Here is a 16461-nt window from a genome sequence, read left to right as displayed (position 1 = left end):
TATTTAATAAAAGCATAAAAATATGACTTTGTGGTAGAGGTCAATTTAGCAGAAAAGGTTCAAATGTAGCTAACTAATACTTTTATTTTTTTTGCTAGCACAACAGGAAACCATTTGAGCTCACAAATGTGAATAACTTTATTCATAAAGACATGACGCACAACAGAAACAATTTCAAATCAGATTGCTTACAAATCATATTAAATTGCAAAAAACAAATCATACAAGGTTACTTGACTGATTATTCAGCTACAATGAAAGCTGCACATTATTCATAAAACAGGTTCACTCCAAGAGACCAAACTTTAGATTATGCACCTGTAAATGTGAGATCTTGACTCAAATGACAGATTAATGGCGGTACATCGTGATTTACTGTACATATCAGTGCATTAAATGACAATGTTTCAAAAATAGCTTTTTATCAAAAAGTTCAGATCATTTTACAAACATTTTTTTTCCTCTAGCTTACACAAGGACACTTATGGCCATGAGACTAACAGTTACTAGAAAAAAAAAGAAATATATAGAAATGTTCATACTTAATCTGTTTTACACTTTTATTGATAAAGAAAAAGGGGAATATTATATAGCAGAATATCTCATCTGTGGTGTTCTTTTGAAACAAAATTATCCACACGATTAGGGACTTTTTGATTAAAAAAAAACAGTTTTAGGTGGTTTTCCTTTAAACGAACATAAATAAATACAGAATAGGGGCTTTCAGGAGTCAAATTCTAATTTTTGTTTCCGTTTACAGTTAAGTTGCTTATTTAGTTGCTCAAACGTACAAAAAGCAGAGAAATTAAATAGTCATTTTTTTGTTGTTTTTTTAAAAGAAATTTAGTTTTGATACAGCGCACAGGAGCTTGTCAGATTGTAACATCTCAAATGCTTAAGATGACAACTTTCTAGATATTCAGTAAAACAAAATTTACAACATATTTACAGCAGGATAAGTGTTTTTATTTATATTTTACATTCTAGAGGGAATGGTGGATGATGTAGAAGACAGGATGGGATAAATAACGTGGTGATGGTTGTCCCCGAATGTGTGGCGAGGGACGCAAACGCCGCTTTCAAACTGCATGTGATGGAGCTGATAAACGCACAAACAAGCGAGAAATCACCTGTTTTATCTACAAATGTAAAGCATTTATGATGGAAAAGACCTCACTCATCCTCCACTTGTGGTTTTGCAACTGCATGGTTTCGGAGAAAAAAGAAAAAAAAAAGGCCCGAAAGAAGACTGAATCCCATCAAATGGGTCACATAGCGGATGTGATTATAAACATATTAAAGAACAACAATTTAAATAGGATGTTCACCCAACAGTGCATAAGATACAACATATTTCTGTCTAAAACTTTAAAAAAGAAAAGATATTTAAATAAGTTTCCCTCTTTACAGTATATTGCAATGTGAATAGGTTGACAATTGCCTGTGATTGTGCAACATGGGATCCAAGCAGAGACAGAGTTTTTTTTTTTTAAAGAAAAAGAAAAAAACCACACACCTGCATCTGCAGGAATGATTGTGTGAGGAAGTGCTGAAATTCAAGCAAAAGAAAGAAAAGCAAAAGGCACAGAAGCAAAGTAAATCCAGGCTCCACGTTCTATATTTCAGCTGTCATTCCATCAGTTTCCTAAAAACCTGTGCAGCTTCACAACTACTAAGTACCTCGAACTGTGGCAGAAAAAGCCATGTGCATTCAAGTGATCAAACTATGGTTGGAGTTTCAGAATTCGAATCATTTTTATTCATTGATTAGTTCCACTTTAAACTTCTTCAACGGTTGCGATCATGCAGAGGATGTGCAAATTGTGCAGAAATTCATTCTGATTTTAAGAAGGAAATTAAGAATTATCCTGCCACTCTAACAAATGTGCAGCTCTTTGAAACAACTCAAATAAAAGAATTTTTTAAATAAAGTTTAAAACCACTGCCTTCACACGCATTAAAGACCCACTCCGACCATCTTTTGATCTATTATAAGGGTTCCCAGTGGTCTTGTAATGGCGATTTGCCGTTTTTAGCCAAATTCAAGACATTTTCTGTCATTTTCTAGGACATAAGGAAAAGCAGGACAGAGAAATTTGTCTCAGAGTTGTGGGCGGGGCTGCTGGCATGGAGTAAGCCTGCCCTCAATTCCCATCATCCTGCTAATTTACAACCCAGAGCTTACAATACTAACAATATCCAGCCGTACAGTTCTGAGCCAGATGTCAGCTCAGACGAGGAAAACAAAGACGTACATGAATCCGTCTGTCTGCAAGTGGAGGTATCAGAGCTTGTAGCCCGCTGATTGTACCTCTGGCATCCCTGCTCCTGATTCACAGCGATCTGAATAAAGAAATACAGTTTTGAACGCAATTTTCTCTATATTTGTCCTCGATCGCCGGAAAAATGCCTCAAGAACATGTTAAGAACATGCTATTCATCGGAGTGGGCCTCTAAGATTTGTAATAATGCTCAGATAATGCTCAAAATGTTTGAAAATTTCAAACCAAGAAACTCCATTTCACTTTTCTGTTACACAGATCCTGGAGACATCTCAGCCTTAAAGTGAAGAATGATTGTGCTATTGTTGTTGTGATGGTCTGCCTGAGGAGCCAGAGAAAGTAGAACTTCTTCAAAGAGTCTACTGTCCAAACAGGTTAAGAGCGAGGGGAGGTAGTAACAATATGAACAACAACAAAAAAAAGCATCTAGGAATCCAGCCTCGAGTTTTAAGTGGAAATATTGCAATATTGAAAGTGAATACGTTGGTTTTTGTTTTTACAGACAACAATGATAATTAACCAATGGCAGTAATATGAACGAATCTCTACATTAAACTTTGGTCATATAATCTCTAAGTGTACATTCCAGAAGAATTTCTTTAGTCACGAGGGAAATCCTAATTATAGTAGGATGTATTCGTCTATCAGGGTTATTGGATGAGGGCGTAAAGAAGCAGAACAGGATTTATTTTGCTTAAAGAAAAGAGTGACATGTTTGCAGAAGGACTAGTTTTGGCAAGAGGAAACAAAAAAGAGGTTGTAAAGTGCTGCTGATATGACCCCGTCCTCATTTCCTTCAGCCAAAAGATTCGCTGGTCGACACATCGGGGGAGGAGTTCAGTTGAGACCTGGTCTCGGTGACTCGGACTAAAGGAAACTCGGAGAAGTCTGTGCTGGGCCCTCGAACGCTTACTTGCCCGTTGGCGACAGTAAACTGCGAGGACGGTCCGGATCTTGAAGCGTGGAAATGCGATTTGAAGTTCTGATCAAAAGAGCTTATCTGGAACGTCTGCAGGATGCCCTGCGAGGAGTCGGACTTTTTAGAGGGCGAGACCTGGTCCAGGAAGTCGTCCTCAGACGGCGACACCGCAGAGGGAGTCGTGGTCTCGTCGCCTGAAAACGAAAAGGAGTGCTGGGAGTCTCCGACCAGCAATCCAAAGTGAGGTTTGTCCAACGTGGACCTCAGCGGGGAGCTTAACCCTGATTTAAACCTGCCGGGGGAGGGAAACTGCTTCTCTGTGGAGAACAGAGGCTGTCCAGCTAACGTGGGGTTTTCAGAGACCAAGCTAAGGCTCTGGCTGGTCAGGTAGCTGTCATTCTGACTCGTCCTCTCCAGCGCTTGCTGGAGAAACTTTGAATATTCTTGCAAGAGGCTGACTTTTTCGGTGGAAGCATGCGGCTGGACGCTGGAAGCCCCCAGGCTTTCCATGGGGCTGCTGTCTGAGACGTCAGAAGAATTTATAGATATGCTGGATGTTACCTCCGTGTCAGCCTCGCTAAAGGAAATGTCTGACTGCCCGTTAGCTTTGTTGGAGTAGTGGTCCAGTAGAGTCTGCAGGACCTCATCGGGGAGAACGTGCTTCTCGTGAGGTGCCTTCAGGTCTGCGTTGATTGGCTGCGGATCCAAAATGGTGGCAGGGACAGTTTCGTCGATGATGGTCGACACCACGGTTTGCGCGGTGGCAGGCTGGCAGGAGATGCTGCCGTAATCCCGGACGCTGTTGGTGCTGGCCGCCGCAGCTTGAAGGTAACGTTTCTTCTTCAGAAACTGCATCGCATCGTCGTAGTTGGTGCTGCTGGCTGCAGGTTTTGGGGGTCTCCCTTGGAGAGTTTCAACCGATTCCAGCTCCGTGTTGCCTTCCACGTCCAAGAGTCCTTGCTTTTCCACAATTTCAAAGGTGTATTGTGCCACCTTATCGTTTTCGTCAAAAGAAGACAAAGTGGGCAAGCAGGGAGGTGTCTGCTCGCCCAACTGCTTCAGAATCCTCTTTGGAACTTTTTTCAGCACTATTTTAGGCGGGGTGGCCTCCTCTGCGGACAGCGGTCCATCTTCGTGTTGCCCGGATGCTTCCTCAGGAGGCTCCACGCCGTAGCCTGCTATCACATACTCGTGTTTCACCTTAGAGGATCCAGAGCACAGCGATGGGCTTTTCCCTGGACTCCGTTCTTCCTTCTCCACCGCCTCCCCAACGTCAAACAGGTTGCCCGTCTGGGGAGCAAATGTGGAGGCGCCCGGATTCTTCTCCGCGCACTTTTGACGCTTCTTCTTGGGGAGGGAGCGCTCTTTGGGAAGAAGCGGTGAGCCCGGAGAGCCCGCTTCCCGCAAAAGTCCAACGTCAGCAGCGGCTTTGCTGGACTTCCTTTCTCTGTTTTCGTGGCACATCCGTCTGTGCTTCAAGACCCGGTCTGTCCTGGAGAAGTACTGTGAACACAAGACACAAAGCCCACACTTTAGCGTTACTCCAACCAGGGAAAAAAAACACTTCATCTGGAAACATTCTGCTTTTTTAGAACAGAAAGGTTTTTCTTTGAAACATCACTTTATCAGAACGGACATCTATTTAGTTTTATAAAGCAAACACATAGCTTTCTATCTAATTTTCTAGAGCTTGTCCGTCAAGTTTGAAGAACTTCAACACAATTTACTGTAGTTTTTAAATGATTGTACTTGCGCTTTCCTCCTTAATCCTACATTTTTTAGTTTGATTTTTCAAAGAAAGGTCAAATCCTGCCTTTTCAATCTAAAACTATTAATAGCAACTTAAACAAACACAAGTTTAAAAGGAAAAAAAATACAAAGTTGCTGTTTTTCACAAAATACAGCTTTCCTCTTTAACAAAACTGGTGGGGTCTGTTCCAAAATTGTAGAACCACACAGGAAATTTCTGTTTGCTAAAAAATAAAAAAAGGTAAGAATAATAATACCTAACCATCAATGTTGTTCTTACTATGCAAAGTTCCTAAAACTCCGGAAGTCTTCCAGTATTTTTCTGTATTGCGGAAAAGTAGTCCACTTTAAAAATGCTACATTTCTAGATTATAATAGTATTTTAGAATATTTATATTTCTCTCTGGCTGTGTATAATGTCAGCAGTAAAACTCAAAGAGAGAGCAATGAAATCATACCCATTTGTATTGGTAAAATAAAAATATAAATAAAAGTTTAATTTTAAAAATGATTAAGTCAAATCTATCCAGGCTCTGCTTCGACCAGATCAGGGTGTACCCCACTTTAGCTCAGCGGTAGCTAGAAAAGCAACTCAGCAAACTGTGACCCCAATAAGGAGTCGGCGGGTGGATGGATGGATGGAAGATCTATCCACACCATCATACAAATAAAATCTTTAAAAAAATAATAAAAATCATACAATGTGATTTTCTGGATTCTTTTTCTTGAATTCAGTCCTTCACAGATGTAGTGTAGTGTATCTTTGACAAACATTACAGACCTCTTTCAACTTGCAGAATCTCCAAGTACTCTTTTTGTTTGTTCCCCAGGAGGAACAGAATGTATATCTCACATACGTGTATGGGATAGATTGTTTTTGTGAACCTGCTTTAAGGCAGCCTTGTAAGTAAACATGAATCTGAACAGCTACAATTCCTCTAAAGCAGACAGAAGTTAGTGCTACCTGGTGGCAGTAATCACACTGGTACGGCTTCTCTCCACTGTGAGTCCTCTTGTGTCGCTCCATGTGATACTTCTGGATAAATCTCATTCCACACTCGTCACAGCGGAAAGGCTTCTCACCTTCCCAAAAGGACAAAAACAACAACAGCAACAGCTTTATTAAGACTAAAGTACCATAAATTCCGGACTATAAAACGCACCCGATTACAAGCCGCACCCGCCCATTTTCACGTGTTTAACCACTTTTGTACATACACAAGCCGCATCGTAGTGAAAGCCGCATGTGGTAAACCTGACAACTCACGTCCCGACTCCCAGCAAGGGTAAGGTTCATTACCACACTGTGGGAGGAGTCAGCTTTGCCTCTGGCTCATGCATGTGAATACGCCCAAATCTGCCAAACAGCATGGACCTCTATTCTGTTCACAAGTTCCTCAGTTATGGTTTATTTATTTATTTTTATTTTTTTTAGTTTTTTTTACTTATTGACAATCTAGGTATCACACATAAAATTACAAACAGTAACCATATAATCAACATTACATCCCTCAGTTATGATGAGGAAATTTACATCCGCGATCCCCCATTTCCCATGAGTCTTAGGGGCTAAAGGCGGGGCCAACGCCCGGCTCGTCACACTGTTGTACGTGTTTAAAAATGAGCAAGTAGCAGCAGTGCATGGAGGGGTGAACAGGAACAGCTCTCCTTCCGCTTGTGTCGCGGCAGCATTATGGTACTAACAGGGCTGGTTAAAAAAAAAAAAAAAAAAAGTAAAATAAAGCAGCGGCGACTGAAAAGCGCGCGCCTCAGTGCGGCGCGTGCGTCAGAAGTTCCGCGGACGCCTCTGAGCTCCGCGCTCGCCCCGCGCGCTCCCCTTCCTATCTTCTCACCTTTGGCCAGGGCGGCTACAGGGAGGAGGAAATCGTGTCTGTGCAGAGCAATCAGACTTAAAACTGTACGTTTTGTGGATGAGGGGCGGATGCGTTGTTACGTGTGGGAGCCATCAGACTGCCAGCGGCCCCGCAGCTCTATGTGAACGAGCAGCAGCCAGGAGAACATGTCTCCAGCTCACACGGAGGCTGTGAGCTTTTCAATGCAAAATTCCGGTCAGTCCTTAGAAACCGTACAAACGATTACGTGGATTTGTGTTTCCAGTCGTGTCCCGACAAAATAAAGGCTGATGTTATTCACACATGCGCTGTTCTCTCCGTCACGCAGCTGACCGGCTTTTCCAATCCCGTTGGTGATGGTGGATTTTTTCACGCTGCTTTTAACTTGAAAGCTGCATCATATTGTAGCGGCGATCACGTGCACGTTGGGTCTAACGGCACCAAAGGATTCTGGGATGCGGCCGGGCATGCGTGTTTCGTTTTTTGAACCATGACTGAAGTGTCTAAGACCTGAAGTGACAACCATGCTGTTTGGCTGCTTAGTGTGTTGAAAAACAAATGACTTGGGCTTGGTGTTAGATAAAGAATTCAAACCATTCACTGAATCCGAAAGTCCGCACATGGCGGCCACCAAGGAAATCCATAAATTAGCCGCGTCACTGAATAAGCCGCAGGGCTGTGAGCGCAGGAAAAAAGTAGCGGCTTATAGTCCGAGAATTACGGTAATAGATAGAATCCAGACAAATACCTAGGGTAACTGGTTTACCACTCACCTGTATGGATCTTCTCGTGTCTCTGCAGCAGGTATTTCTGAATGAACCGCATGTCACATTGGCTGCACTGAAAAGGCTTTTCCCCTTTTGAAGAAAAAAACAACAACATTACAGCACATACCAATTCAGAAGCTAATGGAAAAACAGTCCAAATGTCCCATTTGAAGGCTAGACATCAATAGAAGTGGATTGTGGTTCTTCGTACCCGTATGAATGAAGACGTGTCTCTGTAAGTGGTAGTTTGTTCGGAATGCAGCATTACAGTGAACACAAATGTGACACTTGGGGTTCTGTAGGCCCAGCAGTCCCTCCTCATTCATGTTGAGAATCTAACAAAAAGCAAAACAATATGGAAACACTTCAGGTTATGCTATTTGAGAAATTTACTGTGAATCACTAACGGCATTTCCAGCTATGTCGGTAAAAAAACAAACAAACATCTCAAGTAAAAGTGGCCTTGCACCTTTGCTGGTGAGCGCTGCTTCCTCTTTTTCTTCTTGGGAGAAACAATCAGGTCTTTAATAGCTTTTTGGTCCTTCTTTTTATGGGCAGCTGGGTCAGACAGCTTCAGTTCCTGCTTGATGTTCATCTGTAAAAAAACAAAAGAAAAGTTAGACCAGGAGATAGTCAAGAGATTTAATATGGCAGATGACCTACTTTAGGCGCCCTTCAGCCAGACGCCCGTTTTACACGGGTCTGGCAGGTGAAAATAGCCAGGTGGAGGAGAATCAAACAAAGCGAGGGCGCCTCGCTGAGGAGCTGCCTTTGGCGTAAGAGAACAGAGGGGAACCTGGGGTCCTAAAATAACTGTGATACAGAGATTAGGGCTGTGTCTTCTGCTGGAGCATTTGCAGATCTGTCCACTGATTTAATACGAGTGAAATCTTTGCTGGATTCTTATCAGTTTGCGGACGCTTGGAGACAACATTTTAGCAGCAGAAGTTAGGAGGCTTCAAGAAGCTCCTACTTGGTTTTAACTTTTTTACTCTTCAGATGAGCGGTTTTATTAACTTGTGTCTATTTTATAGTTTAAGCAAAAAAGTTTTTCATTCCCTTTAAAAAATGTAGAGACCTTTGTGTGTTTTGCAGTTTCTCTTACTCAGTAAGAGCAGAAAACAAAGATGGGTGTGAACGAAAGAAAGCAGACTGACAGTCAAGCTTTTCTACTGTTCTTGAACTTCTTAAGATCTAGCGTCCACACGTTTGGACGCCGTATTTCCACAGTAGTTCATTTGAATTACCGGTAACTGGGAGAGACACATTTAAAAAAAGCCTATCAGACAAAAGCTTAAGCCTTCAGAGGTTAAATAAAAATTTGATCAAAAAAATGTTTGTCCAAAAGTTGGAATATGCTAAAAAGCTAATAACCGGCTAAACATCTACTACATTTTGGGTCGTCTGGGCTAATGGAGGGTTGTAGACAGGTCGGTGGGACTGCATCTTAAAGGGTGTGTCTCAAGGGGCGCCGGAAAAAATAAAAAGGAACGTACCATTGTCGTGTGTTTGGCAATAGGTTTTTCTTTGTCAAATTAATATAAGTTCCACAGATTTATGATGCTGTTGTACAGTGTCCATATGCTGCACTCACAGTCGTTAGTAGGGTGTGCAACCTGGCTCCTTATGAATGCCGCACACACTGGGTGTGCACGTGACACGCAGGGACCCATAGGACGCCTGTAGGATGTCTACACCAACTACCCTCTGATTGTCTGATTTCTTCCAGGCAGGCTGCATGACTTATTACTTAAACAGCTCTAACGGTGTGTGCGGGGTTTGGGGCGGAGCTGCCACTCACCTATTCCCCCCTTATTTCCACTTCTGTGTTGTGTGCGTGTTCACTAGGACCTGTTGCCAGCTGCATGCTTGTAGAAAATAAAATGTTCATGAATGTTTTTGCTTTATGGGCTCACCAAAGTGTCTGTGATCTTAAAATTTCGTGCGGGACACCTGCGTGCCAAAGGAACAGCCTGTATCCAAACATAAGGGCAGTTGGGACTAAGGCATAAATCTTGTTGTAGGAAAAAGCTGACAAAAAAAAGGGCTTTGTGAAAATTGTACTGTTTTGTTCGATATTGGACTAAGATCATTTGAGAAAGAGAAACACTTGTCTAAAACGTAGCTCTAAGAAATCATCAATTCCAACAAAGACATCTACACAAACTGTTTCATGCTACTGATTATAATGCAGTTTGACAAACCGGAAGTCCTCAAGGCAAAAGAATAAATAAGAAACAAATAAAATACTATCAGAATCAGTATTTCACGAGCAAGAACTCACTGGCACATGCAGCAAGTACGGCAACTTATTGGTGAGCTTTAGTGGGAAATGCACTCCCACCTCGCCTCCTCCTCCTCCCTCCTCCTCCTCCTCCTCCTCTCCACCATTCTTTGTCCCCTCCTCCTGCATCATCAGCTGCTCGGGAGGAACAAGGTCATGAGTAACCAGAGAGTTTCCGGTCAAGTCCTCGTCATCGTCCTCGTCATCCTCGTCTTCGGCCAAGAGCGGGTGATTGGCCAGGGAGCGTTCCCCTAAGGTCATCACCACCAGCCCTCCACCGCCCAGGCTAACTCTGCTGCCTCCATCGATGCCCCCGCTCCCACACCTCAGCAGCATGCCCTCCAGCTTGTCCTCCGCATTCATCTTACATTGAGTACGTCTTGAGCCTACAGAGATGAGAAAATAAAAGCAATGTTTCCACATCAAAAACACTCATTTGGGATTTTTTCTGTTGGTTTGACACCAAGTATCAAGACCAAACTTAATTATTTATAATTACCAAACAATATGACAGTTGATAGAAATAAGACTGTAGTGAAAACCCTATTAAAAAAGCAAAAAAGTAAAGGGCAGGCTGTTAGAACAATGTCCAAGGAACCCCTGCAACCTAAATCTCTAAATTTCCCTTTTTCGTCCAACTTGCCACTAAAATGCATGTAAGCAGAAGTTAACTTCTCCAAAAACAATAATTGCACAATTTGCCATTTCAAATTTACACTGGACTAAAATTTCATGTCAAACAAATACAAAGATATCCATATCAAAATCATATTTGCTCAACTAATGTCCAAATTAACTTTGCACATCCCTAATCTTAACCTAAACTATTCACACTTTAGCTGTTAATCTACACAGGAGTTAAGATATTGCATTCTGTCTCATAATCACAGGCTAAAAGCTCTATCAGGGGAGTGTGACAGAAATTGTCTTAGCTACCGGTAGGAAAAAACACCAAATACATGTGAATAACAGATATAAAATCGACATAACAGAGAAATTTTAACTTTTATTCATAGTCTATGGCAACAAGATGAAAGTAATTCATCCAATTTGGACTAAAATAAAACAAATGTTGCTTATCAGTGGACAATAATATATATATATAACACAATTCTTTACTGTTACTGAAGCATGAAAAGAACACTGGCCTGATTTCAATGTCAAGGTTTTTTTTAAATATGTCCTTCTGCTTCTAGATATGTTCTATTGTTATTTGTTCTGTGCAGAAACAAATTAGGTTTTTTAAACGTTTTTAGCTACATGATTACATTTGTGTTTGTGATCCCACAAAAGAAAACTATGTCAACATTGTGTCAACTTTTTTGTAACTGGGTCAGCTCATCCTGCAATCTTATCTTACGAGATAAACAGTGTGAAGTGATGCAAATCCACTTCAGCAGCTCTTTTTGGCAAAAGAACGATTATTATGGCTAATATAGATTTAAGACAACATTAAAAGTTTTGTTGGGTAACTTGCATATTTTTTAAAAAACATTTTTGTCATCACGTTTACCAAATGATAACCTTGTGTGTATTTTTGCTTAATATTCACGACCGAGTTTCCATTTATTATTCGGAGTTCAGTGCTAGACCTCGACAACTAAATAATGTACGTTAGCAATGGCTCGAGCTTCACACCGAGCTAGCTAACGTAGCAGTTTGCTGACACTTTGATGTGTGGTTTCAAAGTAAAAGAAAACACAGACTGACCCGGTAGACACTGGCACTGGTAAAATATCTGTTACAGTGAAAAAAACACGCAAACATCCGGATGCAAACACACTCACTGTGTCACTGAGGTTATCTGCTTTGAGACTCTAGTTAGTCAACTAGCAAACCGCGCTTGTAAATTCTGATGTCGCATTAAAGGTAACTTCCGCTTCAAGAGAAATAGGAAGATGTCTCCAAAATAAAAGTGTTTTAACAAGTCTGTTAATTACTAGTTCGGTGCCAAAGAAAAATGACTGAAATATACAAATACGTACGTAAGTGTGGGGAAAAAAAACTGATTTATAATTTAAATTAAAATACAAAACTGCAACACAAATGTTTTTAAAAAAATACATTTCCCAACCTACAACTAAATTAAGCATAATCAACACATTTTGAGACATTAAATGATCACACAATATATGTGTTCTATTCACAGCGTGTGTGAATATAAATCACACAATAACATGTCAGGTGTTTAAAATAGAATTGAATGTAAAGGTGTAAACAATTTAATGTGTTATTTTGAACATTATCTCTTACATAGATGGACTATTCAATAAAATTAAATGGACTTTTAAAGCAAACAATATAATACGGAAGTGGACCACTAATTTAAAAAAAACGTTAACAATGCTTTTTTGCTTAGTCTGAGCCCAGTCTCAGTCTTACTTTGAATTTGTCTTACCGGAAGTTGTTCTGCGCATGTTAAATTTTGTGGCCTGCTTGAACCTGATTAGCTATCTAGCATCTACAAATATTACTTTTGTTGACATTTACTGTCAGTTTGGACCTATTATAAATAGCTGTTGTGTTCTTTCCTAAGTAGTAATATTGTAAATAAATTTTTACCTTTCATTAAATAACACGTAGCCAAAAACAGCGCTGTTGATTTACTGGTTTGCTCAAAACTTATTAGCATTGCTACCTGACACACCGCTAGCATCTTCAGCCTCCTATAGCCCTGCTAAAAGCTAAGCTGGGGACTCACTACCAAAAACAATAATTGCGTCTCAACGGCGCAAATGCAACACATGAACTATTGAAGCTACGATGTATTTTCTTACCTGCACGTTTTAGACTCGTCTATCTGTCATGACTGGTATGCAGGACTCCAGAGCAACAGCGGTGTGCAGAATAATAAAATTCCCCATTGCGTTTTTTTCTCCCAAGACATGGGAGATTCTATATCAGTAATTTGTCGCCATCTAGTGGTTGAAATTATAAACTGCAAGGGACCAAACCGATGCGCCCTATAACAGCACAGCCGCCTTGGCAGTCTGATGGTCAACCTTGGAGTTTGATATGCATGCCATTTCCCTCGAGTTTCTGTTTCATTTTAATTTATTTTTCCTTTAAAAAAATTGATAAAACACAAACAAAAACACACTTTGTTGGTAAACATCATGTTTTTTATTCTTTCCTTTCCACCAGATATTGCATTCACATCAAGCACATTGAGTACACGTTTTTCTTATCGTGAGACCACCACAGACTCAGACATCAAACTGCTTCATTCATAAACAAATCCCGATTCATTAATGACACACTTACATTATGAAGAGAAGCTGGAAATTATGCAAACAATTGTGAATTTTGAACATAAATTCCATCGATATCATTCATGCGTAAAAACGATATCTTATTACAAAATGCACGCTGCGTTCTGTCATGCCTGTTTTCTGTGGACCCTCATATTTATGCTCGTTTGAATGTCATCTGTTGCATAGACGCTCAGGGTGAGTTCTTGTTGACCAAAAGCGCAAAAAAACGTTATTTTTTTGTTGCTAAAATGTAGATTTTATTGGAATATTTTGACGGAAAATGCTCAGATTTGAACGTATTGATTGAAGAAATTCCGGTTTAGCTCCGCCGTAAAAACCTTTGCTGACATCGGATCATGATAATAATAAATTGAAAAAAAGTCTGTCATGCAGCCATCTCCCACCCGCACACGCTGCTGCAAAGAATACTAATCATCAACCTGTTTTCTGCCAAGTGCAGCAGCGCGATGCGCAACTTTGCCTTCAGTCATGGCGCGCGTGAGTTTCTTCTCTTTTCACCGCGGCTTTGCTGCGCTCTCACAGGAAAGCACCTTTGCCAAACAGCTGCAGTTTCTGCTCCCCGTGAACCCTCAGATTTATTAGGGTTGCCTTCGTGAGCAGCAGGCATCCCGCTGTACACTCTGTTGCCTCTATCAAGGGAAGCCCTCACGCGTTGCGCGCCTGACTCGTCGGGGCTACACTTTCGCGCACGGGTAGTGCATTTGCGTGCGCGCGCGTGTGTGTGTGTGTTTGTGTGTGCGTGCGTGTGTGTGTGTGTATGGCGGGTGACGAAGCCTGAGGCTCTGTCTTCAACAGTTGCCACCGAAGCGGCGGAGAGCACAGGAGCAGAGCAGGAGAGACCACAGACTGAAGACGCGGAGCCCCACGCCGCTCTGCCCGGCTCTGCTCCTGACATGCAGTCGCTCATATCTCCGGTGACCAAGGCCATCCTAGTAGCGCTCTTCATTTTCGCCATACTCCTCATTCTGTATGTGATCCTGTGGTACATATGCAGAGACGTGGACTGTGACCACGGCATTTGAGGATTTCGTTGAAAGGAGCGTAAAGGGAATACCTCAATGAAGCGCAAAGAGACAAACTGAGTCATCCTGTAAGTCCTTTCTTTTGACTTCTTACTGCGACTTTCCATGAGGGGTAGGGGGTGTATGATATGCAGGCAGGGGTGAGTGCCTCTGTTTTGTCGGGGCGCATCTCTTAACCCGTGCGTAATTAGAAATGCGCCTTTGGATACACGCAGAGTCTGGAACTTGAGCACCCCCAAATTCCTCATGGCTCAACTTGACCGTGGAGAACCCACTTAACAGAAGGAGATCCTCAAAGGTGAAACAATGTCACGCACTTTAGTCCACACACCTGCTTTTCCTCTCTGTACACTCTGTACGGGGAGACACTCACACCTCAAGAATTTCGGATCTACTAGACGCACGCAAACTCCACGCGAGATTCAAACCAGCAACCTTCTTTTCTGCTTTTTTTTTAGTGACGATATTCCGCCATTAAAACGCGGGAATCAAAGGTGCGCGCGTGGGCGTCCATTCCCTACACGCGGGACCGGTGACATTGCGGTAAAGCGCGTGGATGTCTCTTAAGGTCAAAAACAACTAGTGTTTACCTCGCGTTGCCGGCAATCCATCCACCCCCACCCCCCTCTCTACATCCGCCGTTAATAAAAACCTCATTCGTTCATGTTGAGTTCATTAGTCTCCGTGGACGCGTTCACGCTGGCATCTCACGTCCAGCAGATAACGGGATTATCTCCATGTGCGTCTTATTCCTAATCTGTCTCATTCCACGTTGTTGTTTTTTTTTGCGCCCTTATCGCCAATGTTCCGCTGAAGCTTTACGCATAGCGCAAATCTATTCCCCCTGTCGGCCGCGAGCTTGTAGGAAAAGCATGTATGTCATGTTTACTCTGGCAAGAGCTTTTATTCTGCAGTTTGCCTCGCTTAATGAGGGACCTCTCAATATTACAGGCACGTGTCCCCCCAGTGCACGCATGCATGCTGACACACAGCCCATAAAGATGTTCATATGTGTGACAAGGATGCTGTTGAAGGTTTGGTTATCACCTGCAGTGATGAATGCGCACAGTTGGCACATTTTGGCCCAATGAGAAGGACACATCAAGGGCATTTTTTTTCTTTAATATTAACTGAAGCAGGCTTGTGATGAGCGGCATACATACCAAAATCCACTTATCTGTGTTCTTCCATGCAGAATTAGTCCCACCTCTTTGGATTTTCACAACATAAATTGATGTTACACTCGTTTACGACAAAAAAAAATGAAGGAGGGCAGACTGCTGACTGGTGATTATTGAGTGTTAATCCCTTTTTGCATTTCATTCTCATATTTAACCCACTTTTTCAAACATGAAGTGTAAAAAACATGGAAGACTTCAACATCTAAACTCGAACGGGTTCTTCAGAAAGAAAGTTAGAGTATTTTCAAACCTGTAACTGGGATCTAAGAAGGTTTTGCAGGAAAAACAGAGAGAAAAGCAGCTTCAGTCCTGGATGCAGCTTTGAGGAAGAATCCCCACAGATTCTCCGACAAGTTGCGAGGACTCTCCAGCAGAGTAAAGGAGACCCTGGCTGGAAGGCGGATGCCCTCTTTGACCGGGAGAACAAAATGATTTTTGCCTCACAAACATGTGCAACCAGTCTGAGTCACCCCTCTACGCTTGCACACACACACTCATATATAAGCTTGTGCACATGCTGCAAATGACTGTTGTGATAATCTATCTGTGCCAGTAATGACAAGACGAGAGTGAAAGGCAGCAGAAAGGTGGATGAGAGCTGCTCCTGATTTCCTGTCCTGGATTGCTGTCTGTGGACTGGGAAGATGAATGACTCTTTAGGCCTGCTAAAGAAGGAAAAGCAGCATGTGCAAATAAATATTTATCTCATTAAGCACTTAGTCTTTGGAAAACGTCATGCTGCAGTATGCAAATGTGCATTCTTCTCTCTTCCATTCTTCCCTTGTCTTATCTTTGTCGGATCCCAGTTGCCGCCGTTGTGTACGCTCTTTTGCAAAAGTATTCCATCTTTTTAATATCTTTCCATTTCCCTGTTTTACAGCCTGAAGAATGTTCCCGATTTTATCTGACAGGCCAATAAATATAGGTAAATGAAAAGGAAATAAATCAAAGATACTATTTTAAAAAATATATCTTATGAAAAAAATATGTTTGCAAAAATTGATTTATTTTGCTTGGCAACACAAGGTATTCAAATAAAAGTACTTACATGTTTACATTTCATCCTCCAGCAGTCACTTTTATCCAAAGAAACTCGCTGTTTTTTTAAAGAAGTTTTTTGTTTACAATT

The 16461-nt window shown here is 41.7% G+C and overlaps 2 protein-coding genes across 4 annotated transcripts in view; one reads left to right on the top strand and one right to left on the bottom strand.

The window, feature by feature from the left end:
• Nucleotides 1–113: 113 nt before the first annotated feature.
• On the bottom strand, nt 114–12744 carry znf148 (zinc finger protein 148). 3 transcript variants are annotated; one of them, XM_011489671.3, is made up of 7 exons: nt 12632–12744; nt 9855–10240; nt 8040–8165; nt 7782–7905; nt 7577–7660; nt 5915–6033; nt 114–4704 (listed from the first exon to the last, which is right to left on the bottom strand). In XM_011489671.3, exons 2-7 carry the CDS (start codon nt 10215–10217, stop codon nt 3079–3081), a joined length of 2442 nt encoding a protein of 813 aa, XP_011487973.1. In that variant the 5' UTR covers nt 10218–10240; nt 12632–12744; the 3' UTR covers nt 114–3078. The 3 variants fall into 3 exon arrangements, with proteins under 3 accessions (XP_011487973.1, XP_004081745.1, XP_011487972.1); XM_004081697.4 differs by lacking the exon at nt 12632–12744 and adding an exon at nt 11642–11732; XM_011489670.3 differs by lacking the exon at nt 12632–12744 and adding an exon at nt 11565–11680.
• Nucleotides 12745–13015: 271 nt separating this feature from the next.
• LOC105356811 (dehydrogenase/reductase SDR family member on chromosome X-like) overlaps nt 13016–16461 on the top strand; it is a 65843-nt gene continuing 62397 nt past the window's right edge. Inside the window, exon 1 of the mRNA XM_023950584.1 lies at nt 13016–14219. The gene's annotated coding sequence lies outside the window, so the exon portion shown is untranslated. The remainder of the gene's footprint in view (nt 14220–16461) is intronic.

The sequence above is a fragment of the Oryzias latipes genome, chromosome 21 (genome assembly GCF_002234675.1).
Source record: "Oryzias latipes chromosome 21, ASM223467v1".
In the NCBI taxonomy this organism is placed as follows: domain Eukaryota; kingdom Metazoa; phylum Chordata; class Actinopteri; order Beloniformes; family Adrianichthyidae; genus Oryzias; species Oryzias latipes.
Note: the sequence above shows the minus strand (reverse complement) of the source record. Positions and strands in the feature narration are given on the sequence as shown.